General features: G+C 36.3%; 1 protein-coding gene across 7 annotated transcripts in view; it reads left to right on the top strand.

The window, feature by feature from the left end:
* Nucleotides 1-19753, top strand: part of CCC1 (cation-chloride co-transporter 1) — a 33475-nt gene continuing 13722 nt past the window's right edge. For 2 of the 7 annotated variants that reach the window (XR_016048844.1, XM_088857398.1), the window contains exons 1-9: nucleotides 1-270; nucleotides 3629-3778; nucleotides 3911-3981; nucleotides 5058-5149; nucleotides 6022-6136; nucleotides 13180-13280; nucleotides 14003-14064; nucleotides 16730-16969; nucleotides 17111-17225. Coding sequence is in view for 5 of the 7 variants with exons in the window: in XM_088857398.1 (XP_088713524.1) it covers nucleotides 3667-3778; nucleotides 3911-3981; nucleotides 5058-5149; nucleotides 6022-6136; nucleotides 13180-13280; nucleotides 14003-14064; nucleotides 16730-16969; nucleotides 17111-17225 (908 nt within the window). In the remaining 2 variants the exon portion in view is untranslated. Of the gene's footprint in view, nucleotides 271-3628; nucleotides 3779-3902; nucleotides 3982-5057; nucleotides 5150-6021; nucleotides 6137-13179; nucleotides 13281-14002; nucleotides 14065-14311; nucleotides 14480-16729; nucleotides 16970-17110; nucleotides 17226-19753 lie in introns of those variants that run through there. The other 5 variants (XR_016048843.1, XM_006836246.4, XM_020662963.2 and 2 more) reach the window with 4 other exon arrangements.

Genomic DNA, 19753 nt, shown 5'->3' with positions numbered 1-19753 from the left:
GATCTGTTGTTGTGCCCCTTCCAGATCTGATCGTGAATCCTTTTCTCTCCCTCTGCATTTTCTCTCACTTGATCTAGAACGAGAGAGGGAGAAATACAGAGAGAGAAAGACAATGGAGAATGGGGAAATTGAGAGCTCGGATGAGGGCTCGGCTTCCCAGACTAGGCGCCAGTACAGGCCCGTTGTTTCCCATGATAGTGCGGTTATCGAAATGTCATCGATACCTCCTGGTTTTTCACCTGCTCCGCCTAATGATGAGGTTTCATTGAAGTAAGCTCTCTCTCCCTCTTCTTTATTGAAATGTTTTTCTTTCTCTCTATCTATATGTCTTTATCTCTCTGTTTATTGAAGAATTTGTGTTCTGGTCTCTGAAATTTCCAATTAGTGCTATCTTTCTATCTGTTTTTGGACTTCTGTTTGATGGTTCAACAGTTGGTGTAACTCATAGTTCTAGAGATTTCTCTATTGAAATTTCCATTTCAGGTTCTCTTTCTCCCTCTCTCTGTTAATTTGGTAAGTTTAAAGTGTTGGTTTATCTCATAGTATGGGATTTTATCACCTCAAATGTCGAAATCTGGTTATCTTTTATTTCTCTTTTTGTTTTACTTTGATAAGTCTCTGGGTTTCTCTATTTGTTTACTGACTTTTTTCTTTCTTGTTAACAAATTGTTGTAACTCATAGTTATTGAAATTTTGAATTCTGTTTCTCTATTTCTCCCCGTATTGAAATTTTATTTCAGTTAAAGAATGAATTTGACTCATAGTTCTTGGATTCCGCTCTACTGAAATATTGAATGGAATTGAAAGTTACATGGAGTTTTCTCTTGCTTTGAATATCCATTTCTGGCTGAGTTGGCGTTATTCATTGTTCTCAGGGTTCTATCTTCTTGAAGTTTCCACTTACAGCTTAAATTGGATTGATTCATGTTGGTGGTTTCAGAATTTCCATTTATGATTAAAATGCGTGTTTACCGGCTTTGGTAATTTCTATACTGTGTAAGTTTGTTTCCGGTTAAAGAAATGGCATGTTTCAGGGTTTCAATTTTTTGAAAATTCCATTTTGGTCATAGCGTTATTGCTGTTTCGAAATTTTTTGTGGAGCGATTTAGTGGTCCTAGGGTTTTGTCTGTTTTTATTGTCCTGTAAAAGAATGTGTTGATATATATATATATATATATATATATATAGGGTGAGCCCACTAGCTCACAGGAAAAAAATGAGCCCTACGGCCCAGATTGAATTTGAACCGATCTGACGATCACGAATATCCGGTGGTGTTTAAATTTTAATTTTTTTTCTACAAATCCAAATAATTTGAAATTTGGAGCGTGTATACATAAAAATAGGTGAATCTTTGAAAAATATATAAAAAATATTTTACATGAAATAAATTAACCAAAATACCCCCGAAAAGTTTTAGGGTATTTTGGTCAATTTATTTTTCGCGAATTATTATTATTTTTAGGTGCGGCTTGATGAGAAAAACACACGCTTAAAATTTCAAGTGATTTGGATTTGTAGAAAAAAAAAATTAAAATTCAAACACTACCAGACATTCGTGTTCGTCAGATTAGTCCAGATTCAATCTGGGCTGTTAGACTTATACTATTCTATGAGCTAGTGGGCTCACCCAAGCTTTTTCCATATATATATATATATATATATATATATATATATATGGGAAAAGATCCTGTCAGCCCACGGGCTGATAGTTACAGTGTCAGCCAATAGCCCAGATTGAATCTAGGCTAATTGGACGGTCACAATCTCATTTCGTGTTTGAATTTTCATTTTTTTTCTACAAATCCAAATCACTTGAAATTTTGAGTGTCTATTCTTAAAAAATATAAGAATATAATAAAAATATAAAAATATTAATTCGTAAAATACAAATTGATCAAAATACCCCTGAAACATTTTGAGGGTATTTTGGTCAATTTATATTTTACGAATTCTTTTTTTTTTTTAATTAGGTGCGCCTTGATGAAAAGAATGAACGCCTAAAATTTCAAAGTGATTTGTATTTGTTGGAAAAAAAAAATATAAATTCAAATATGAAATGAGATTGTAACTGTCAGATTAGCCCAGATTGAATCTGGGCCATTGACTGATACTGTAGCAGCCAGCCCGTGGGTTGATAGAATCCACTCCCTATATGTATATATATATTCTAGACCATCAATTTTCAAGATTTTCATGTGTTCATAGATTTGTTCAATCTACACTATTTTTTAATCTTTAAATTTTATACTTAGAGATAAAAATAAATATTTTAGGCCATCACAAAGATTTTTGATATTGAAACAACATGTTTTGGCACTATTTAGAGGTGCGCCTTGTTTTGATTGGTTAGGGCCTCAGCCTTATACAAACCACACCCATATATATATATATATATATATAAATGGAAATTCAAAGATATATATATATATATATATATATATATATATATATATAAGTTTGAGTATTTGAATTTCCACTTGTGGATGAATTTCATGTTTTGGAGGCTTTTTTTTTATTTTTTTATATTTTCAGATATGAGTATTTTATTGACTTGTTGGATCAAATTTGGAAGATTGTCTAACAATTGCGTGGTTCATGGTTTAATGAGCTTCCTCAAAAATCTGGTTGTCTGTCTCCCTCCCACAAGTGCCATTAGAGTTGTGAGAAGCATAGGATTATGTATGTCACCTTATCACAGGTGAATGAAATTTAAGCACACCATAGAAACTAAACATAAGCTAATTATGATATTATGTATTTTCATCCTCCTGATATAAGACACGCATTGGATGACCCTTATACTGGAGAGTTTAAACAGTGGTCTTTTCCTTATTTCCAATTATAAGAATATAGAGACCCTAAAAAGGAGCCTTTTTTACCCAACCCACTACAATGGAAAGTTTCATTTGCCATTTTCCTCACAGATTTCTGTGTACGTTTTGGCCAATAATTACTCCAGTGCCTCTAAATCCGATGCGATTCTCTCCTTTCTTATTCTCTACATAAACTTAGTAAGTGATACTACAAGGTTCCATTCTTCTTGCTTCTTGCATTTATCCTCCACAGAGGTTCCTTTGAAGGTCTAAGATCCAACTTATATTCTGCGTCCCTTCGAACTAGTATTCTCTTGCTTTACATTCTGAATTTAATGATTCTTAATGGCTACTTTAGAAGTTCATGATTTCTTGTTGTCATTAGTTTGGTGTCTCATAATTCATTAGTTGCTCAAAGAGCAATTGAAATTACTTTTGACATTAGTCATGGAACACTACAGATGGCATGGGAAACTCGATCGTGCCATTCATAACTTGAAACTTCACAGAATAGTGTTCCCTATAAAAATTGGACTGCGTTGTGGTATTTTTGGTCGAACTCTGTTGTTATGAAATCTAATGGGATCTCTTCGTTTCAAGTTCTAAATTGTCTGATTTTTGACTGATGGAAATCTTCGGTTCTTGAGTAGACGTGAAAATGAACTTCATCATCATCATCATGATCCAAGCCTTATTCTGAATGCTTTGTTTATCGTGACAGGAAAATTGAAGTGAATATAGTTCTGATTGGCTTCTTTTCTTTATCTTCTGTTTTCATCATTTAACTCCAAATGCTTTTTTTATCGTGACAGGAAAATTAAAGTGAATACGCCGACAAGTGCAGGGTCAAATGCTAGAGATGGAACTTCTTCTCCTGGCCATTCCATGTTTAGCAGATCCCGGGATTCAAAACTGGAATTGTTCGGTTTTGACTCTCTTGTCAATATACTGGGCCTACGGAGGTAACTGAGATTATATTGAAATATTTCCCAATTTCTGCCTTTTCTTGCATGCAAGAAGTACAATTGCTTCTGTTTGTTGTGTTAAAATAGCATGATTGGTGTTTTGATTGAACATATGCATCAGTATGGCAGGGGAACAAATTCCAGCACCCTCTAGTCCCAGGGATGGCGAGGATGTTGCTATCACTCTTGGACGTCCCAAGGTATGTTAGCTTTTAATGTGATGCTTATCATTCCTGCCAAAGGGACGCTCTGCTTTTGCTCCTTGGAGTTTATTGTTTGGGTCCTTAGCAATGAACTTTGTGATAACTGTTCCGAACTTGTAAATGGAATATTTTTTTGCTTTCGCATAAATATTCTGTATCAACATATATGCATGTATAAGTTCTAAACCTTTCACAATGACTTTTGGACCTTTCTGGATACCATCATGTTGACGTACTAGTCCCATAACCTAATGCCCACCATCTATTAAAATCATTTTGTTGACATGACGGATTTGTATGATGATGTTTTTTGTACAACATGTGGTTATGAGGCAAAGTATTGGAACTGATTATCATCTATGGATTAAAGAAAAAAAATCATTGCTTTTCCTTTCGCCATCCTTTGTAGGTAATTTTGCATGGAGCTCCAGATCTTTATCAATACACAAATTAGATGAATGGTATAAAATAACTGGTGAACCTTAACCAAAATAATGAAAGCGTTGACTTATCATGAAAAACTAAAAAAAAAACAGTAAACAATGATCTTACAGAAGTTGGGGTATTCCTATGAGAGAAGAGTTGGAGCAAAATACACTATTATCTTGCAGTCCCTAAATTGTATTTGAACTTGGGGATCCCAAGCTTCTCAATGTTACGAATTTGGTTGATACAATGTGGGGCTAAAGTTGTCAAAATACTCATAGCATTAACATATCCAACTTTTAGACATTTGGTTTGCTCCATTAATATTTCTTTTTAAGCACCAAACTGACTAAACATAAAAGTTAATGGTATTGAAACCTGCACATCATTTTTTTTGTGGATTAACAGAATCTTCATGTCTTCTGAACATTTGTTCACATCGAAGAGATGAGCGAAATACCTTCTAAGGAGAAACCCAATGATTGGCCAGCTCTTCTTGAATAGAATGTGATGCACAAGTTATGAAAGATTCGGCATGCATATTATGCTAAATGAAATCTAGTATTCTTGCTTTAGAGAGTGATTTAACTTGTGTTGTTTGTTTGATTGAAGTTAATATATTTAAGTGGATTTGATATGCCTTGCAGACAACAGATATTAAACTTGGGACGTTAATGGGCGTGTTTGTCCCATGTTTGCAAAACATATTGGGAATCATCTACTATATTCGTTTCTCATGGTAACTCACTCCCCTAGTAGTTGAATTTTCTAAATTTTCATATGCTTATTTGCGCTATTGATTACTTTGTATCTGTAGTATGTTATCTGATCTCCACAAAGAAATAGATGATGTCTAACTTATGAAGTATACTTATGCTTTTCCTCTTCATGGACATCTAGGTTTGGTACAACATTTTTGCAATAGGGATAAATATTAGGGGGTTAGGGGAGAAGAAAATGGTTAAATTTCTCAAGACAATCTTGCATGATTTACTGGATATTAAAATTTGCTTGGGGCTTAAACAAAATATGGAATTAGATTTGTAGGTGGATGCTATAACAAATGAGCATCAGGTTGCAAATTTTGCTTTGTAAAATTGTTTCTAGGTCTCCAGCTGCATTAAGCATTTACACACACATGAAAACATGCAAGAAACTGGTTCCACGAATATGAGGCTTTATCTGAAATAATCCCAAGGATGCCTAGAGTTTCCTTTGGAAAAGAATAAATATGCAAAAGGAGCAAGAGGACTTCTGATCAATGATTTTTTACTTAAAAAAAGTGAAGAATTAATAATTGTTTACTTTATTACTAATGCTGGATGAGTTGTTTTGCAGTCAATGCGTATGCAACTTTTTTTATTCAGATTTTTGTTATTGTTATAAGAAAAAAGGGATTGATAAGGGCGGCATCAAATTATTTCTTCTGATGCAACATTGTTTGACATTATTTCCTTGTCCCAAATTATTTCTTCTGGTGCAACATTGTTTGACATTATTTCCTTGTCCCATCTTTGTCTCTTCTGTTCTTTTACCTCCTTTTGCTATCTTCTGATGCATTATTGTTCAGTTTTACACAAGTTGGACATGTGATGGATCATGTTTTTGCAGGATTGTTGGCATGGCAGGCATAAGCGAGTCCCTTGTGTTGGTTGCAATGTGTGGCTTGTGTACGTTTTTGACCAGCATTTCACTAAGTGCCATTGCAACTAATGGTGCCATGAAGGTTTGCCTGGAAACATATAGATCATGAGTAGTTAAGATAATAATGTATCTTTGTGCTCTTACCAGTATTTTCTTTTTAAACAACTTACAGGATCATGAGTAACTCTTGCATCTCTATCAATGTACCACATTTCTTCTTAAGTGGCAATTTATCCCCCTAATATTTAATGGATCAGAGGATTGATTCCATTACAACTTGCAGCTATAAGAATTTGGAATTGTTTTCAGACATTTAGAACCACTAGAGAGAAGCGGACATGCATGTCGGCATGTGTCTGCTCTGGCTCGCTAACATCCTTCCAAATATTTTTCGTGGTAAACTGGTAATAATGTGACCAAAGTCATCCATCACAAAAAGTAAAATTTTGAATGAAGTCAGGGGCAAGCCTCAGGCTATGTGCAGTTTTTTATTGGCATAGTACACACTTTTAGGCTGCTTCTTTGGGGAAGTCTCATCCTCAACATATCCTTAGGTACTTGGGTAGGCACGTAGGGGTCGTCATTAGGTGTGACGGTAAAAGGCTAGGGTACTCAGCACATGAGTACGGGTTCAAGTCCTGAGAGCAGCCACTTTGTGCATAACTGTGTATCAAAAAGCGCTAAGCGGGTCCTATGCGGCCTGGGGGGTCCAGGCCGCCCAGCGCTTAGGCGGGCGCCTAGGAGGGCACCGAGAACCTTGGCAGTTGCCAGTTGAAATTTGAAAAAAAGTAAAAACTATACCAAATTATTTCCAATATAATACCATATTCCAAGTTGAAAAAAAAAGAAGATAGACGTTGAGAAGAGAATTTGATAATCCATATTGTTGTAACAGTAAATTGTAAAACTATACAAGTGTAGGTAGGATATAAAAGTCAACACTCAACACAACATAAATTTAGAAAATATACAGGATAACAAAAGTCAACACTCATGACTCAAAACAACAGTCAATAGACTCAACACTCAGCACCAAGAGGCAAGAGTCTTCAGTCATCATCATCATCATCAAAAGGAATATCAATAGGGCAAACCTCATCATATGCATCAGAGTGGAGGCCATCATCATCAGAGTTCTCTCCCTCTTCAATATAACGCTCGTCCTCATCTGTTTCTTCTGAATCTGCCTCTTCCTCCTCCTCTTCTTCTACCTTCCTCTTACTAGTCTGTGCAGATGAGGCCCTAAGAGTCTTGACCGCTCTACCCTTTTCTTTGTGCTTCTCTGGACTCAAATATTGTATAATTTCCTCCTTAGTAGCCTCATGAACATTTTTACAAAGGGCAACATGCCCCTTAATACCGATAAGGTGTTTTTTAAATCGGTAATGCCCCCATTAGTATCCTTTCCACAATAATTACATTTAATATTATTTTTATCACTTGGAATCGGGTTATAACCATACTTCCAACCCGGATCACCACTCCGTCTAGAACCTGGATAAGATACTTTCATAGAACAAGGTTTATTTTCATCATTTTTTGGTTCTCCAAAATTCAGAAGATGTCGGATCTGATCCCGAACTGCTTCAGGAACCTTTGTACAAGAAGCAACATTACCTCTAACACCAGCAAGGTGTTTTTTGAATCGGCTAATACCCCCATTGGTATCTTTTTTACAAAAATTACACCTTATACAATTTTTATCATTTGGATTTGGGGTTGTACCCATACTTCCAACACGGATCGCTTTCTCTAGGAGTAGCAGAAATAGATCTATGACAAGGATTTTATTCTTGTTTTTGTTTTACATAACTTATAAATTGCTTAATCTCCTCTCTGATAGCTTCAGGAACATTTTTACAACGGACAACATCCTTTTTAATACCGGTAAGTTGTTTCTTAAACCGGTTTATACCTCCTTTTGTATCTTTTTCACAAAAATTACATCTGACGCAATTTTTGTCATTTGGATTCGGGTTGTATCCATATTTCCAACCCGGATCTCCACTTCGACTAACTCCTGAAGAAGACATCTCAAAATAAGACAAGCAATCTAAAAGTTACACTTACTTTGGTTGCTCGAACTCCAAACTTCGAGAAACACTTCAATGATTCGATCCAATGAAATGTAGTTTTTTGGAGGTTTCTTTCTCTCTAAAAGAGTTTCTTGGGGGTTTAGGTTTCAAATGAACCTAAAACCCGTATTTCTAAACTTTTATATCTTGAAAAAAACGAAAAAAAAAAAAAAAAAATTTTCGGCCTCTAGGCAGGGCGCAAGCCCGGGGCGGCCGCCTAGGCGGTACGGTAGCGCCTAGGCAGCCGCCGGAGGACCACCGCCCAGTTTGGCCGCCTAGGCCTGGGCGATGCGCCCAAGCCTTTTGGACCGCTTAGGCGCTAGGTGGTCCGCTTTTTTGAACAATTATGGGTTCAAGTCCTGCGAGCGGCCACTTTGTGCATAAGCCAAATGTTAGGACTGTTTCAAGCCCAACACTCCCGGGACCCTGCTTAGGCGGGACCAGCACCGGGTTACGGCCCTACTTGGGTAGGCACGTATGACGGCGACCTTACATCTAGATGCTTTTCTCTTGCCTGAGACAAGTGCCTGTGTCGCGTTGAATCAATTTCTCATGTCATGGGGGTTCAACAATATTGCTTTTATTTATTTGCTGCCTGCCCTTTTTTGTCCTCCAAAAACCTCGTCTAGGGTTGACATGATACTCTAAAAGGTTCCATGAGGGAGAGCTGGAGTGGGAGATGAAGAAGTTCAACTTGTTTCTTTTTCCTGAGATGGAGATCCAACGTATTTCCTTGAATAAGATCTGAATTCACCATTTTGTTTACTCGTTGATTGATTTATGACATTGTATATCCCATGATGCGATATTCATTGTGATTTACTTTGTTGCAAAGAGGTAGATGGTGTAGCAGTGGTACTGTAACTTGGCCTGTATGACAGAAAGGAGATCCATGTCACTATTTTCATGATGGGGAAAATGTGAAAGCTCCCAAGCTTGTAAGATAGTTATTATGACCATTCATATTCTGCAGTTGGACGTTTGTTTAATGCCTGCTCTGGAATTAAAATTCACTATTTAGTTTCACTATGTGACTTTTGGAGGCATTGGATTAGAGTAAGAACCATTATTTCTAACACTTCCATCATCGAACTTATAGGCCAAACTTAACATATTCAGAGTAAGAACCATTCTTTCTAACACTTGCATCCTAGGACTTATAGGCCAAACTTAACACATGCACTGACCAAGGGATTTTAGGCGGTCCTTACTTGATCCCCTTTGGCCTCAAAGCTGAGAGCATTATCTGTTCCCTTTTCATTAACTCTGGGTTTTGGGGCTCCTATCCAAGGATGCATTGACTCTCTTAGCTTCTAGCAACCCATGACCTATGTCCAGTGAATTAAATGCTGCAACCACAGAGCATAGCTGTTGATGTGTGTAAAATATGTTCATTATGGGAATCTGGAAGATGGTAAAGCAGTTTCAACCAACTGAATTACAGAACTAGCCAACAAGTATGAAACAAGGAGTTGAAGTAGTCTGAAATGCAATATTCTTGGCTGAAACAGATTGTGGTTACCATTGGTTTTCTTGCGAGGGACAACTGGAGATGGGACTTGGAGGTCTCTATGTTTTATCGTTTATTAGTAATATTCGCTATGTTATTTGGAGGACATTTATGGGTTTGCTTGAACCAAGATACGATTTCATCTTCTCTTGGTTTTTGGGATTCAACCTGCAACTTAGACGATGATTATATATAAAGTGATGATTGAACTCTAGGCTTGGTGATTAGGGCCCTGAGTGCCACTGAAGAATGTCCAAGTCCCAAATCGTAGCTGACCTATCCTTACCTACATCTGCTAAAAAGTTTAAGGATAAACTGTACCACCAGACAGCCCGGAAAAAGCCACTATATCTAGTTTAGATTAGATGTATATCCAAAGCTTAACTTGTGTCCTGTTTGTGATTCACATCCTGTAGGAGATGACTTATGTTCAAAGTATGCAAATGCTCTGTCTGATGCTTTGTAGTTGTTAAAGGTTCCACAGTATATGTGGTCTTCTGTCTGATGCATTGTAGTTGTTAAAGGTTCCACAGTGTATGTGGTCTTCTGTTTGTGGTTGAAGAGCTAAACTCGTTGGAAGATGATGTTGGTGGAAAAACTTAATCTTCTGCAAGGATACCTTCAGGAAACTTATCATTGAATTAAATCACCATTCTGACACTGCAGACCCCTCTATTGCTCCTCAATCTATTCAAAATCTTCGCATGTTTCTCCTCAAACTCTGGGTTTGTGATACCATGCCCTATAAACCACAGCAACTCTTTCTTTAGCATCTTTTTATAGTTGCATGATAATCATTTGGACTGGCAGAACCCTTGGATGAAACACAAGTCAGGCCATGATAAGTATGTGGCTATGTTAGTTTTTAAGTGCCTAATGCATTGCTGTAAGGATCATTGTGCTTTCCATCCCTGTTACTAGGCTTGTGGACTTCCTTTTGGTATGCTAATTACTTTTTGGGAATATTACACCACCCTATCTTGAGACCTTCTGCCACAAGAGTACCATACCTATAGACCCACATATCATAGGCCTCTCGCTCCATGCTCTCTCTGCCCGTGAAACTTACAAAACCTATCTCTCTCTCTATCTCTAGTTCTTGGAATTGATGTCCTGGACACCTCTCTCTTTCTCTTACTTTGAATTAATGTATAGAACGATAGATTGTCATCCCTTTCAATTTCTTTCATGTTTCATGATCCCATCATCACTGCTCATATCCTTTCTTATACGAAGCATGCACGCCTTTATTTAATTTTTGTCCTGTTGATTTTTCTATTTTTTGTTTCAATTTTTTGTTTATTATCACCATCAAGGATTTATACAGATTTCAGTGTTGTTATGGTAATTTTTTTTCTTTTCCTGAGAATTTTCTATGGGCAATATTTATTATTGCGTATGGATATGCTCTGTTTGCTCTGCCTTTTTTTCTTTAGAAACTCTGTTTACCCTTTTGTATATTTTTATACAGCACTGAGTTATTTGGCTTATATCTTGACTCAATGCCTATTCTTATACTGTTTTTTCCTCTATTAATTACTTTTTATTTTTTGATATTCAAAATTGCGCTCTTTCTTGGGGAAATCTATACTTACTGATTTCAAATTTGGAATCCCTTGGAAATTTCACGAATAGCTGCAGGGAATTCGGATCCTGTGATATCTTCAAAAGGTTATTGGCAGGAGGCAAAAAAAAAAAAAAGAAGGTTATTTAGCACCTACTAGGAACAAGCTTTATCTCATAAATTTTACTAACAAAGTTCCTCCTAAATGTTGCTGCTCATTCCGGGAAACCACAAGCTATCTCTTTAACGACAGTTTGGACCTTGTTTTGTTTGATAGAGTGAGGAAAGGGGAAGGAAAGTAGTAGTAGAGAAGGGGCATTTTTGTCTATAATATAATGACTTACTCACATGGGGCGGTGGGGGGTTGTATGAGAAAAGAATTAGCACTTGGTTTTTCGTTGATACCGTGCAATGAGTCGGGGATTTGATGTGGAAAAACATTATTATGGGGGGATAATGTCATTTTCCCTTTCTTTTAACTAAAAAATGTGTCATGTTATCTTATGTTGAAAGTTTTCATTTGCAAATTTTGTATTGTTGTCTGCATTTATCCTGATGTAAGTCCTTCTAAATCTGCATGAATTGCACGTTATATAGAGATTTATTAACTGCTTTTGAAAGTATGTATATCTGGTAATAGTGATTGGAATCATCCTTTTAATATTTTAGAGCTTCACATCATTCAGGGTGGGGAGTTGTATGAGAAAAGAATTAGCACTTGGTTTTTCGTTGATATCGTGCAATGAGTCGGGGATTTGATGTGGAAAAACATTATTATGGGGGGATAATGTCATTTTCCCTTTCTTTTAACTAAAAAATGTGTCATGTTATCTTATGTTGAAAGTTTTCATTTGCAAATTTTTTATTGTTGTCTGCATTTATCCTGATGAAAGTCCTTCTAAATCTGCATGAATTGCATGTTATATAGTGATTTATTAACTGCTTTTGAAAGTATGTATATCTGGTAATAGTGATTGGAATCATCCTTTTAATATTTAGAGCTTCACATCATTCAGGGTGGGGGGTTGTATGAGAAAAGAATTAGCACTTGGTTTTTTGTTGATACCGTGCAATGAGTCGGGGATTTGATGTGGAAAAACATTATTATGGGGGGATAATGTCATTTTCCCTTTCTTTTAACTAAAAAATGTGTCATGTTATCTTATGTTGAAAGTTTTCATTTGCAAATTTTTTATTGTTGTCTGCATTTATCCTGATGAAAGTCCTTCTAAATCTGCATGAATTGCATGTTATATAGTGATTTATTAACTGCTTTTGAAAGTATGTATATCTGGTAATAGTGATTGGAGTCATCCTTTTAATATTTTAGAGCTTCACATCATTCAGGGTGGGGGGTTGTATGAGAAAAGAATTAGCACTTGGTTTTTTGTTGATACCGTGCAATGAGTCGGGGATTTGATGTGCAAAAACATTATTATGGGGGGATAATGTCATTTTCCCTTTCTTTTAACTAAAAAATGTGTCATGTTATCTTATGTTGAAAGTTTTCATTTGCAAATTTTTTATTGTTGTCTGCATGAATTGCATGTTATATAGTGATTTATTAACTGCTTTTGAAAGTATGTATATCTGGTACTAGTGATTGGAATCATCCTTTTAATATTTTAGAGCTTCACATCATTCAGGGTGGGGGGTTGTATGAGAAAAGAATTAGCACTTGGTTTTTCGTTGATACCGTGCAATGAGTCGGGGATTTGATGTGGAAAAACATTATTATGGGGGGATAATGTCATTTTCCCTTTCTTTTAACTAAAAATGTGTCATGTTATCTTATGTTGAAAGTTTTCATTTGCAAATTTTTTATTGTTGTCTGCATTTATCCTGATGAAAGTTCTTCTAAATCTGCATGAATTGCATGTTATATACTGATTTATTAACTGCTTTTGAAAGTATGTATATCTGGTAATAGTGATTGGAATCATCCTTTTAATATTTTAGAGCTGCACATCATTCAGGGTGGTGGACCATACTATCTCATTGGCCGTGCCCTAGGTCCTGAAGTTGGTGTTAGCATTGGCTTGTGCTTCTTCCTTGGCAATGCAGTTGCTGGTTCTATGTAAGGATTTGGTACCCTGCAATGCTGGATCTGAATAGTTCCTATTGTAGATTATCTATTTGAATTTAATTTACTTTTATTTGTGGGATGAAGTTTATGATATCTTATATTTGGACTTACAATGTGCTGTAATTCTTGCTATGCATGACTTTACTTTGCTCTTTGGTTTTGCACACGTGGTTAATGATGACGATTTAAATGATTGCTGCGAGATTGTCATTAATGAGAATAAGTAGTTTTGCTCTTTGGTTTTGCACACTTGGTTAATGATGACAATTTCAATGATTTCTGCGAGATTTGTCATTAATGAGAATAAGTAGTTTTGCCATGTCTCTAAATCTGTTGACAAGCTCATGTTTTGGTTGAATACTTTACAGCCTGGTTAGTTTCTAAACGTCAAATTGGTCATGCATTCTATCCTAAATTTTTTTTTCCCTCTCTTTGTGAATCTATTGGAGTCGCACCTTCCAATATCTAGATTGATTAGTCTATCAGAAACAAAAGGAAAAAAATGAAGAAAAAAAGTTGACATCTAAATTTGATTGTATAGTTTATTGTTTTGTGTGGCACAATCTATTGCTATGTCTAGTTAATTGAAATAAAAATTAAACTTATCAGAAGTATTATACTTTCATCTGAGCTCTTTAAGATTTATTGCGAAATTGTTTTGCTTCAAAGTTTCTTCCATGTTTCTGTCTTTCATTTTTATTTTTTCTTTCTAGGTATGTTTTGGGAGCTGTGGAGACTTTTCTAGATGCTGTGCCAGGTGCTGGAATTTTTAAAGGTAAGTATGAAAGCCGCATCAGTTGCACTTCTTGTGCCTTTATCTGTATGCATATGTTTGTTTAATTTGCTCAAAGGTGTAGAGTCCAATGCAGAAGCCCATTCTTGGATGTGTTCAAATGAGGCACAGGCGAGAGCCCTCGTCTTAGGTCTCAAGTTTCCAGAGTCGAAATGGAAAAACCTTATTGTTGAGGTGGACTATGCTAATGTGATTTTGGGGGAGTTGAAAGAAAGATAGTTCATGGAGGCTGCACCATGTGTTTGCACAAATATTTTGAACTAACCAGTAACTTAGAGGTCTCCTTTCTCCAGTCATGGAGGGAGGCAAATGAGGTACCTGATGCTCTTGCCAAAGAGGGAGTACAAAGACTTCCTCTGGAATGAGTTATCTAGATACTCAGCAAGATATACACAACGTGAGTTCTTATATTGTATTCAATTTTGTACAGGGTGTATACTTGTAAATCTATTTTGATCAATAAGGTTATTCATATAAAGAAAAGGTGTAGTGTCTAGTGTCTAAGTGTTGTGAGTTCCCTTATGTTTTCTTATTTGTTGTTGCTTCTTTATTTGGTCAGTAGTTGCTAGACTAGAACCTTGCACTTACTAGCTGTCCATCCCCAAAACTCATGGTCCTTGGTAGAGGTTCCCAGATGAATTGTCTTGAAAAAATCGCTTTCCATTCTCATAGATGTTCCCTAGGATAATCTGGTACAAATGTCAGTCTGTAGTATGAATATTTCAGAAATGAGTTTGTTAGTAGATCTAGATTTTGTAGCTGCCTTTTTATAGCTTAATTTTGATGGTTGCTCCCTTGGCAACCCAGGACCTTCAGGAATAGGGAGTCTTTTTCGATTGAGTGATGGATTTATGTTGATATCATACTCGAATCCTATTGGAGAAGCAGATTCCACTCTTGCTAAGGCCCTTGCCCTCTTGGAGGGCCTTCGCAAGTTTGACCACAACTGGAGTCACGACCTGGTGGTCAAAGAGACGCCAAGAATATCATCGTTTGAGCGTCTATTCGCTCATCATGGCCTTGGCGTCTTGACAACATTTTTGATGAGCTCTGACATTTAATCCATAGCTACATAATTTCTTGGTGCCACATCTATAGAGAAGCCAACTTAGATGCGGATCGATTGGCTAAGGAGGAGGCCTGTTCCAACTCCCCTTTGGGGGGCTTTTGTGTCCATACTTATCTTTCCCGTTTCCCAGAGTTGCTTTTCTCATTGTATTACCTTTTGGACCCTATCGGGCTTGTCTAGAGGGACCCTTTTGGGTCACCTTACTTTTTGTACAATCTACTATTCAATAATGCAATTATAGTGAATTTCTCTCAAAAAAAAAAATCTGTGAAATATTATGGATAGTTGAAAGCATAGTTATTTGTTATTGATCACTTAATCACTACCTTGTTCGAGTGGATCTTGGATATTGCGGTTGCAAACGTTGATTGGATTGATGCTTGGACCACACATTGGATTGGATTGGCCTTTTGGAATATTTTACCTGAACCATATCAATTCAGATAATCTAAAGCTGATGAGTTATTATTTAGATAAATTCAATTGGAATTGTTGAATTGGCTAATTTTCCAGTACAGATTGGAAAGGACATAAACTGTCTCTTGTTGATGTGATGCCTGCAATACTAGCAATAACTTCATTTCTGCTATAAAGCAGGTATAAGTAACCCATGTCATGATCCATATATTTCTCACAAAGAATTAGGTGCTTGAAGATGAAGTTCCATTTGGATCAAGGGATTGCTACATTCATCTTCAAGCTTCCTACACAGAACCTTTAGATATTAGAATGTCTGTTCTTTTTAAGTGTTTGATTTTGAATATACTGATGCCTTTGGTTTTCTTTAAAGAATGAGTTGTTTCTTTGAAGGATGGTTAAGTTAATTAAGAATGCAATAAACTGAGATTTCAAGGTTTCTTCTTTCCCCTTTGTGAGTTATTTCCCATCACTTATTCCTATTCAAATTCTGTTGCTCAATATTTGTATTTTACTTTTATTTTGCCATTTCCACTCGTGGATTTCTAAACAATAAAAATGAACTCAATTAGATTTTCTTGAATTTTTATTTCCATGAGATTTATATATATATATATATATATATATATATATATATATATATATATATATATATATATATTTATTGAAATATGAATCAGCCGTATGTGCATGGTCTGGCAAAGCCAATTCATGTGGTCAGATTCAAGTCGCCTTTATTTTATTCATTGCCATTGTCATGATTGTAATTACTAGTTTCAGACTCTTTTTTCTGTTCTTTATTCTCAGTTAAAGATAATTTATTAAGGGAAAATGACAAACTTCCCCATGAAAAGCTTCAGATAAATATTTCCTTGAAATTCTATTACATTCAATAGTAATTTGTTCTTTATTAAATCAGATCAAAATGTAAGTTACTAGTACTTTTGAATATGTCCTGTTGGCTCTATACTTAAACAGGTCTTCAGTCCAACATAAGAAATGATTAATGCTATAAGCATTAAAAAAAGAAGGAATTTCACGTCCGGTTTTCACTTCTGAATACTTGTTATTGGTGACTATTGCCCATTAGAAACTGATTATAAGTCTTTTCAAGTAGTTATTCATTGCCCTCTTAACCTCTTTCTTCTACTCTTAATGCAGAAAGTGCAACGAGTATTAATGCCACTTCACCAGCAGGGAGAATTGAAGAAACTATACTCAGTCCCAGTTTGCATGATCTGCAAGTATATGGTGTTGTAGTGACCATTCTTTTGTGTTTTATTGTATTTGGTGGTGTGAAAATCATCAATAGGGTTGCACCTGCTTTTCTTATCCCTGTTCTATTTTCACTATTCTGCATCTTTATTGGAATCTTTGCTGCTCCAAGGCATGGTGCTACACGTGAGTGATTTGTTTTTGTTCATCTTGTCATTTTCTTGTTTAATTGTTTTCCTCTTTTATTTTGTGTTTTTTAATCATTAATTGCATGCATTCTCGGGGTTTGGTTTTCTAAGTATTTGTAGGTTGTGTGCCTTACTGCAGCTGATATCACAGGGTTAAGTTTCAGTACATTTAAGGATAACTGGAGTCCTGGCTACAATCGCACTAATGCAGCGGGTATACCTGATCCAAATGGGAAAAATGATTGGAACTTTAAGTAAGTTAGTTGTATTGGAATTTTTTAGTCATTGTTCAAGAGCTCAGATATTACTTATATATCTAGTCTTCTTTTGATAATTTATTTGCTTTATTACTTATTCTTCTTTCTATAGAAATGAAGTTTTATAATTGTGATATTTATTTTGATGAAAAATGCAGCTTTCATTATCTAGTGGCTATAAATTTGACAGAATTCTTATTGTATGGATGAAAAAAGCAATTAATTATAGATACATTCGTAGGATTATGATATTGGAAGTGAAAGAAGTTTTGAAGAAGATGAAGATAGGAAATACTTTAAGACTAGTATCCCAATAGAGGTTTGGAAGTGCATGGGGGAGATTAGCATTGACTGACTGACCAAGTTGTTCAACAAGTTGTTGAAAACAAAAAAAATGGCAGACGAATGGAGGAAAAGTGCTGTAGTACCTATTTACAAGAACAAAGGAGATACAAAATTGTGTGAACTATTGAGGGATTAAACTTATGGGCTACACTATGAAGTTGTGGGAGAGAGTGATTGAGCAACAACTAAGGCATGAAATAAGTATCAGAAAACCATTTATGTTTTATGCCAAGGTGGTCAACAATTGAGGCTATTTGCCTACTTAGGCAACTGATTAAGAGGTTTAGGGCAAAGTGAAGAGACCTCCACATGGTCTTTATTGATTTAGAGAAAAGTCATGATAGAGTACCTCGAGATTTAATTTGATGTGTGTTGGAAAAGAAAGGAGCCTCCAGATGCCATATCGACTTGGTAAGAGATATGTATGAGAGAGTGCTAACTGGTGTACAAACAACTACGAGTGAGTTTTCAATGACAATAGGTTTATATCAGGGGTTGGCGTTGAGCCCATACCTCTTTGTCTTAATTATGGACAACTTAACTAGGCACTTATAAGATGAGGTACCGTGGTATATGTTATTTGCCGACGACATAGTTTTGATCGATGAGACCCAAAGCAACTTCAACACAAAGTGAGAACTTTTGGGGGATGCTTTAGAATATAAAGGTTTTAAAATTAGCTGGACTAAGGTAGAGTATATGGAATGCAAGTTTAGTAATAATAGGAGTAGAGATGAGGAAGTAGTTAAGATTGACGGTCAAGAAATACCAATAAGAGTGCACTTTCGATATCTTGGGTCAATAATCCAAGAAAATAGAGAGATTGAGGACGATGTCACATATAGAATTAGAGCTAGGTGGGCAAAGTGGAGATGTGCAACCAGAGTTTTATGTGATTGTTGCATATCAATGAAGCTGAAGGGGAAGTTCTATAGGACAATTGTGAGACCGGCTTTGCTTTATGGGGCGGAATGTTGGGCATTCAAGAAACAACATACCCATAGGATGAGTGCAGCTGATATGAGGATGCTGAGATGGATGGGTGACTAGACAAGGAGGGATAGAATTTGAAATAAATACATTCGGAAGAATTTAGGTGTGGCTCCAATAGGCGATAAGATGAGATAAAGTAGACTTAAGTGGGCTAGCCATGTGTAGTGCAGACCTAATACAACACTTGTTGGGAGGTGCGAGTTGGTTAAAGTCAAAGGCTTAAAAAGGGCAAGGGGTAGGCCCAATAGGATATGGTTGGAAGTAGTGAGAATATATGGAGATTTATGGCCTCAGTGATGGCATGGCCCTTTACTAGAGCAAAATGGTGGACCAATGATGATGCTGATGTATGACTTGTGAATTAAGAACCTATGATGGTAGCGTAGTGCCAAAAGGCTTGAAATGCTACTTAATAATGTATGGTCAACCTTCGGAATACAATAGTCTGCAAGGGGTAATGAGGCATCTGTAAAGGAGAGGTGTTGAATGGAAGTTGGGTAGGTTTTATTCACAAAACTCCAATTAAACATAGGAGAAGCTTAAGGAATGAATTTGAGTTTCTAGTTTTGCAAGGTAGAACTTTTAGGGCAACATTTTCACTGTTAAGACAAAATCAGGTTCTAGATGCCGTGGGAATTTTTTTTAACCTTGTTTGGAGGGTTATGGAACTCAAACAAGAACACAAGCAATGTTTTTCTATGCCATGTCTTTTGGTCCTGACATCCTGTCGGTGAATGAAACCAAGTCCAAGCCCTCAGTTCATCTTTAGTATGTGGAGCTGTAGGTCCTGTCATTGTGAGGCCCTTCCAGTTCAAGGGGACTGGCATGGCATCGAGTCATGTGTGGCCCTAGAGCCCTTAATAAAACAGGTCTCAGCTTAGGGGCCTACTCAGTAACAGTCTAACTTAGACAGATCATTGACAATAATTCACTGCTATTTACGGTCCTAATCACCCAAATTTCAGGGAAAATTTGTGCGCTGAATTTGGTTTGGCCTCGGAGCTTGGAGCCATTCCCCTGGTGTGTTGGTGGTGACTTCAATGTCACTGAATGGACCCACTAGAAGAACACAAATGGCAGCATCACGGCAAGTATACAAGGTTTTTCACTTTTTGTTTGTTGGCATTGTGTCCTTGTAGGGGCCTCTGTCACTTGGTCTAACCAAGCCCAGAACCCCACCTTTCTCT

The sequence above is a fragment of the Amborella trichopoda genome, chromosome 2, assembly GCF_054954075.1.
Source record: "Amborella trichopoda isolate Santa Cruz 75 chromosome 2, AtrichopodaSantaCruz75HAP2 v2.0, whole genome shotgun sequence".
Lineage (NCBI taxonomy): Eukaryota > Viridiplantae > Streptophyta > Magnoliopsida > Amborellales > Amborellaceae > Amborella > Amborella trichopoda.
This window is presented reverse-complemented; position numbering and strand designations above follow the sequence as displayed.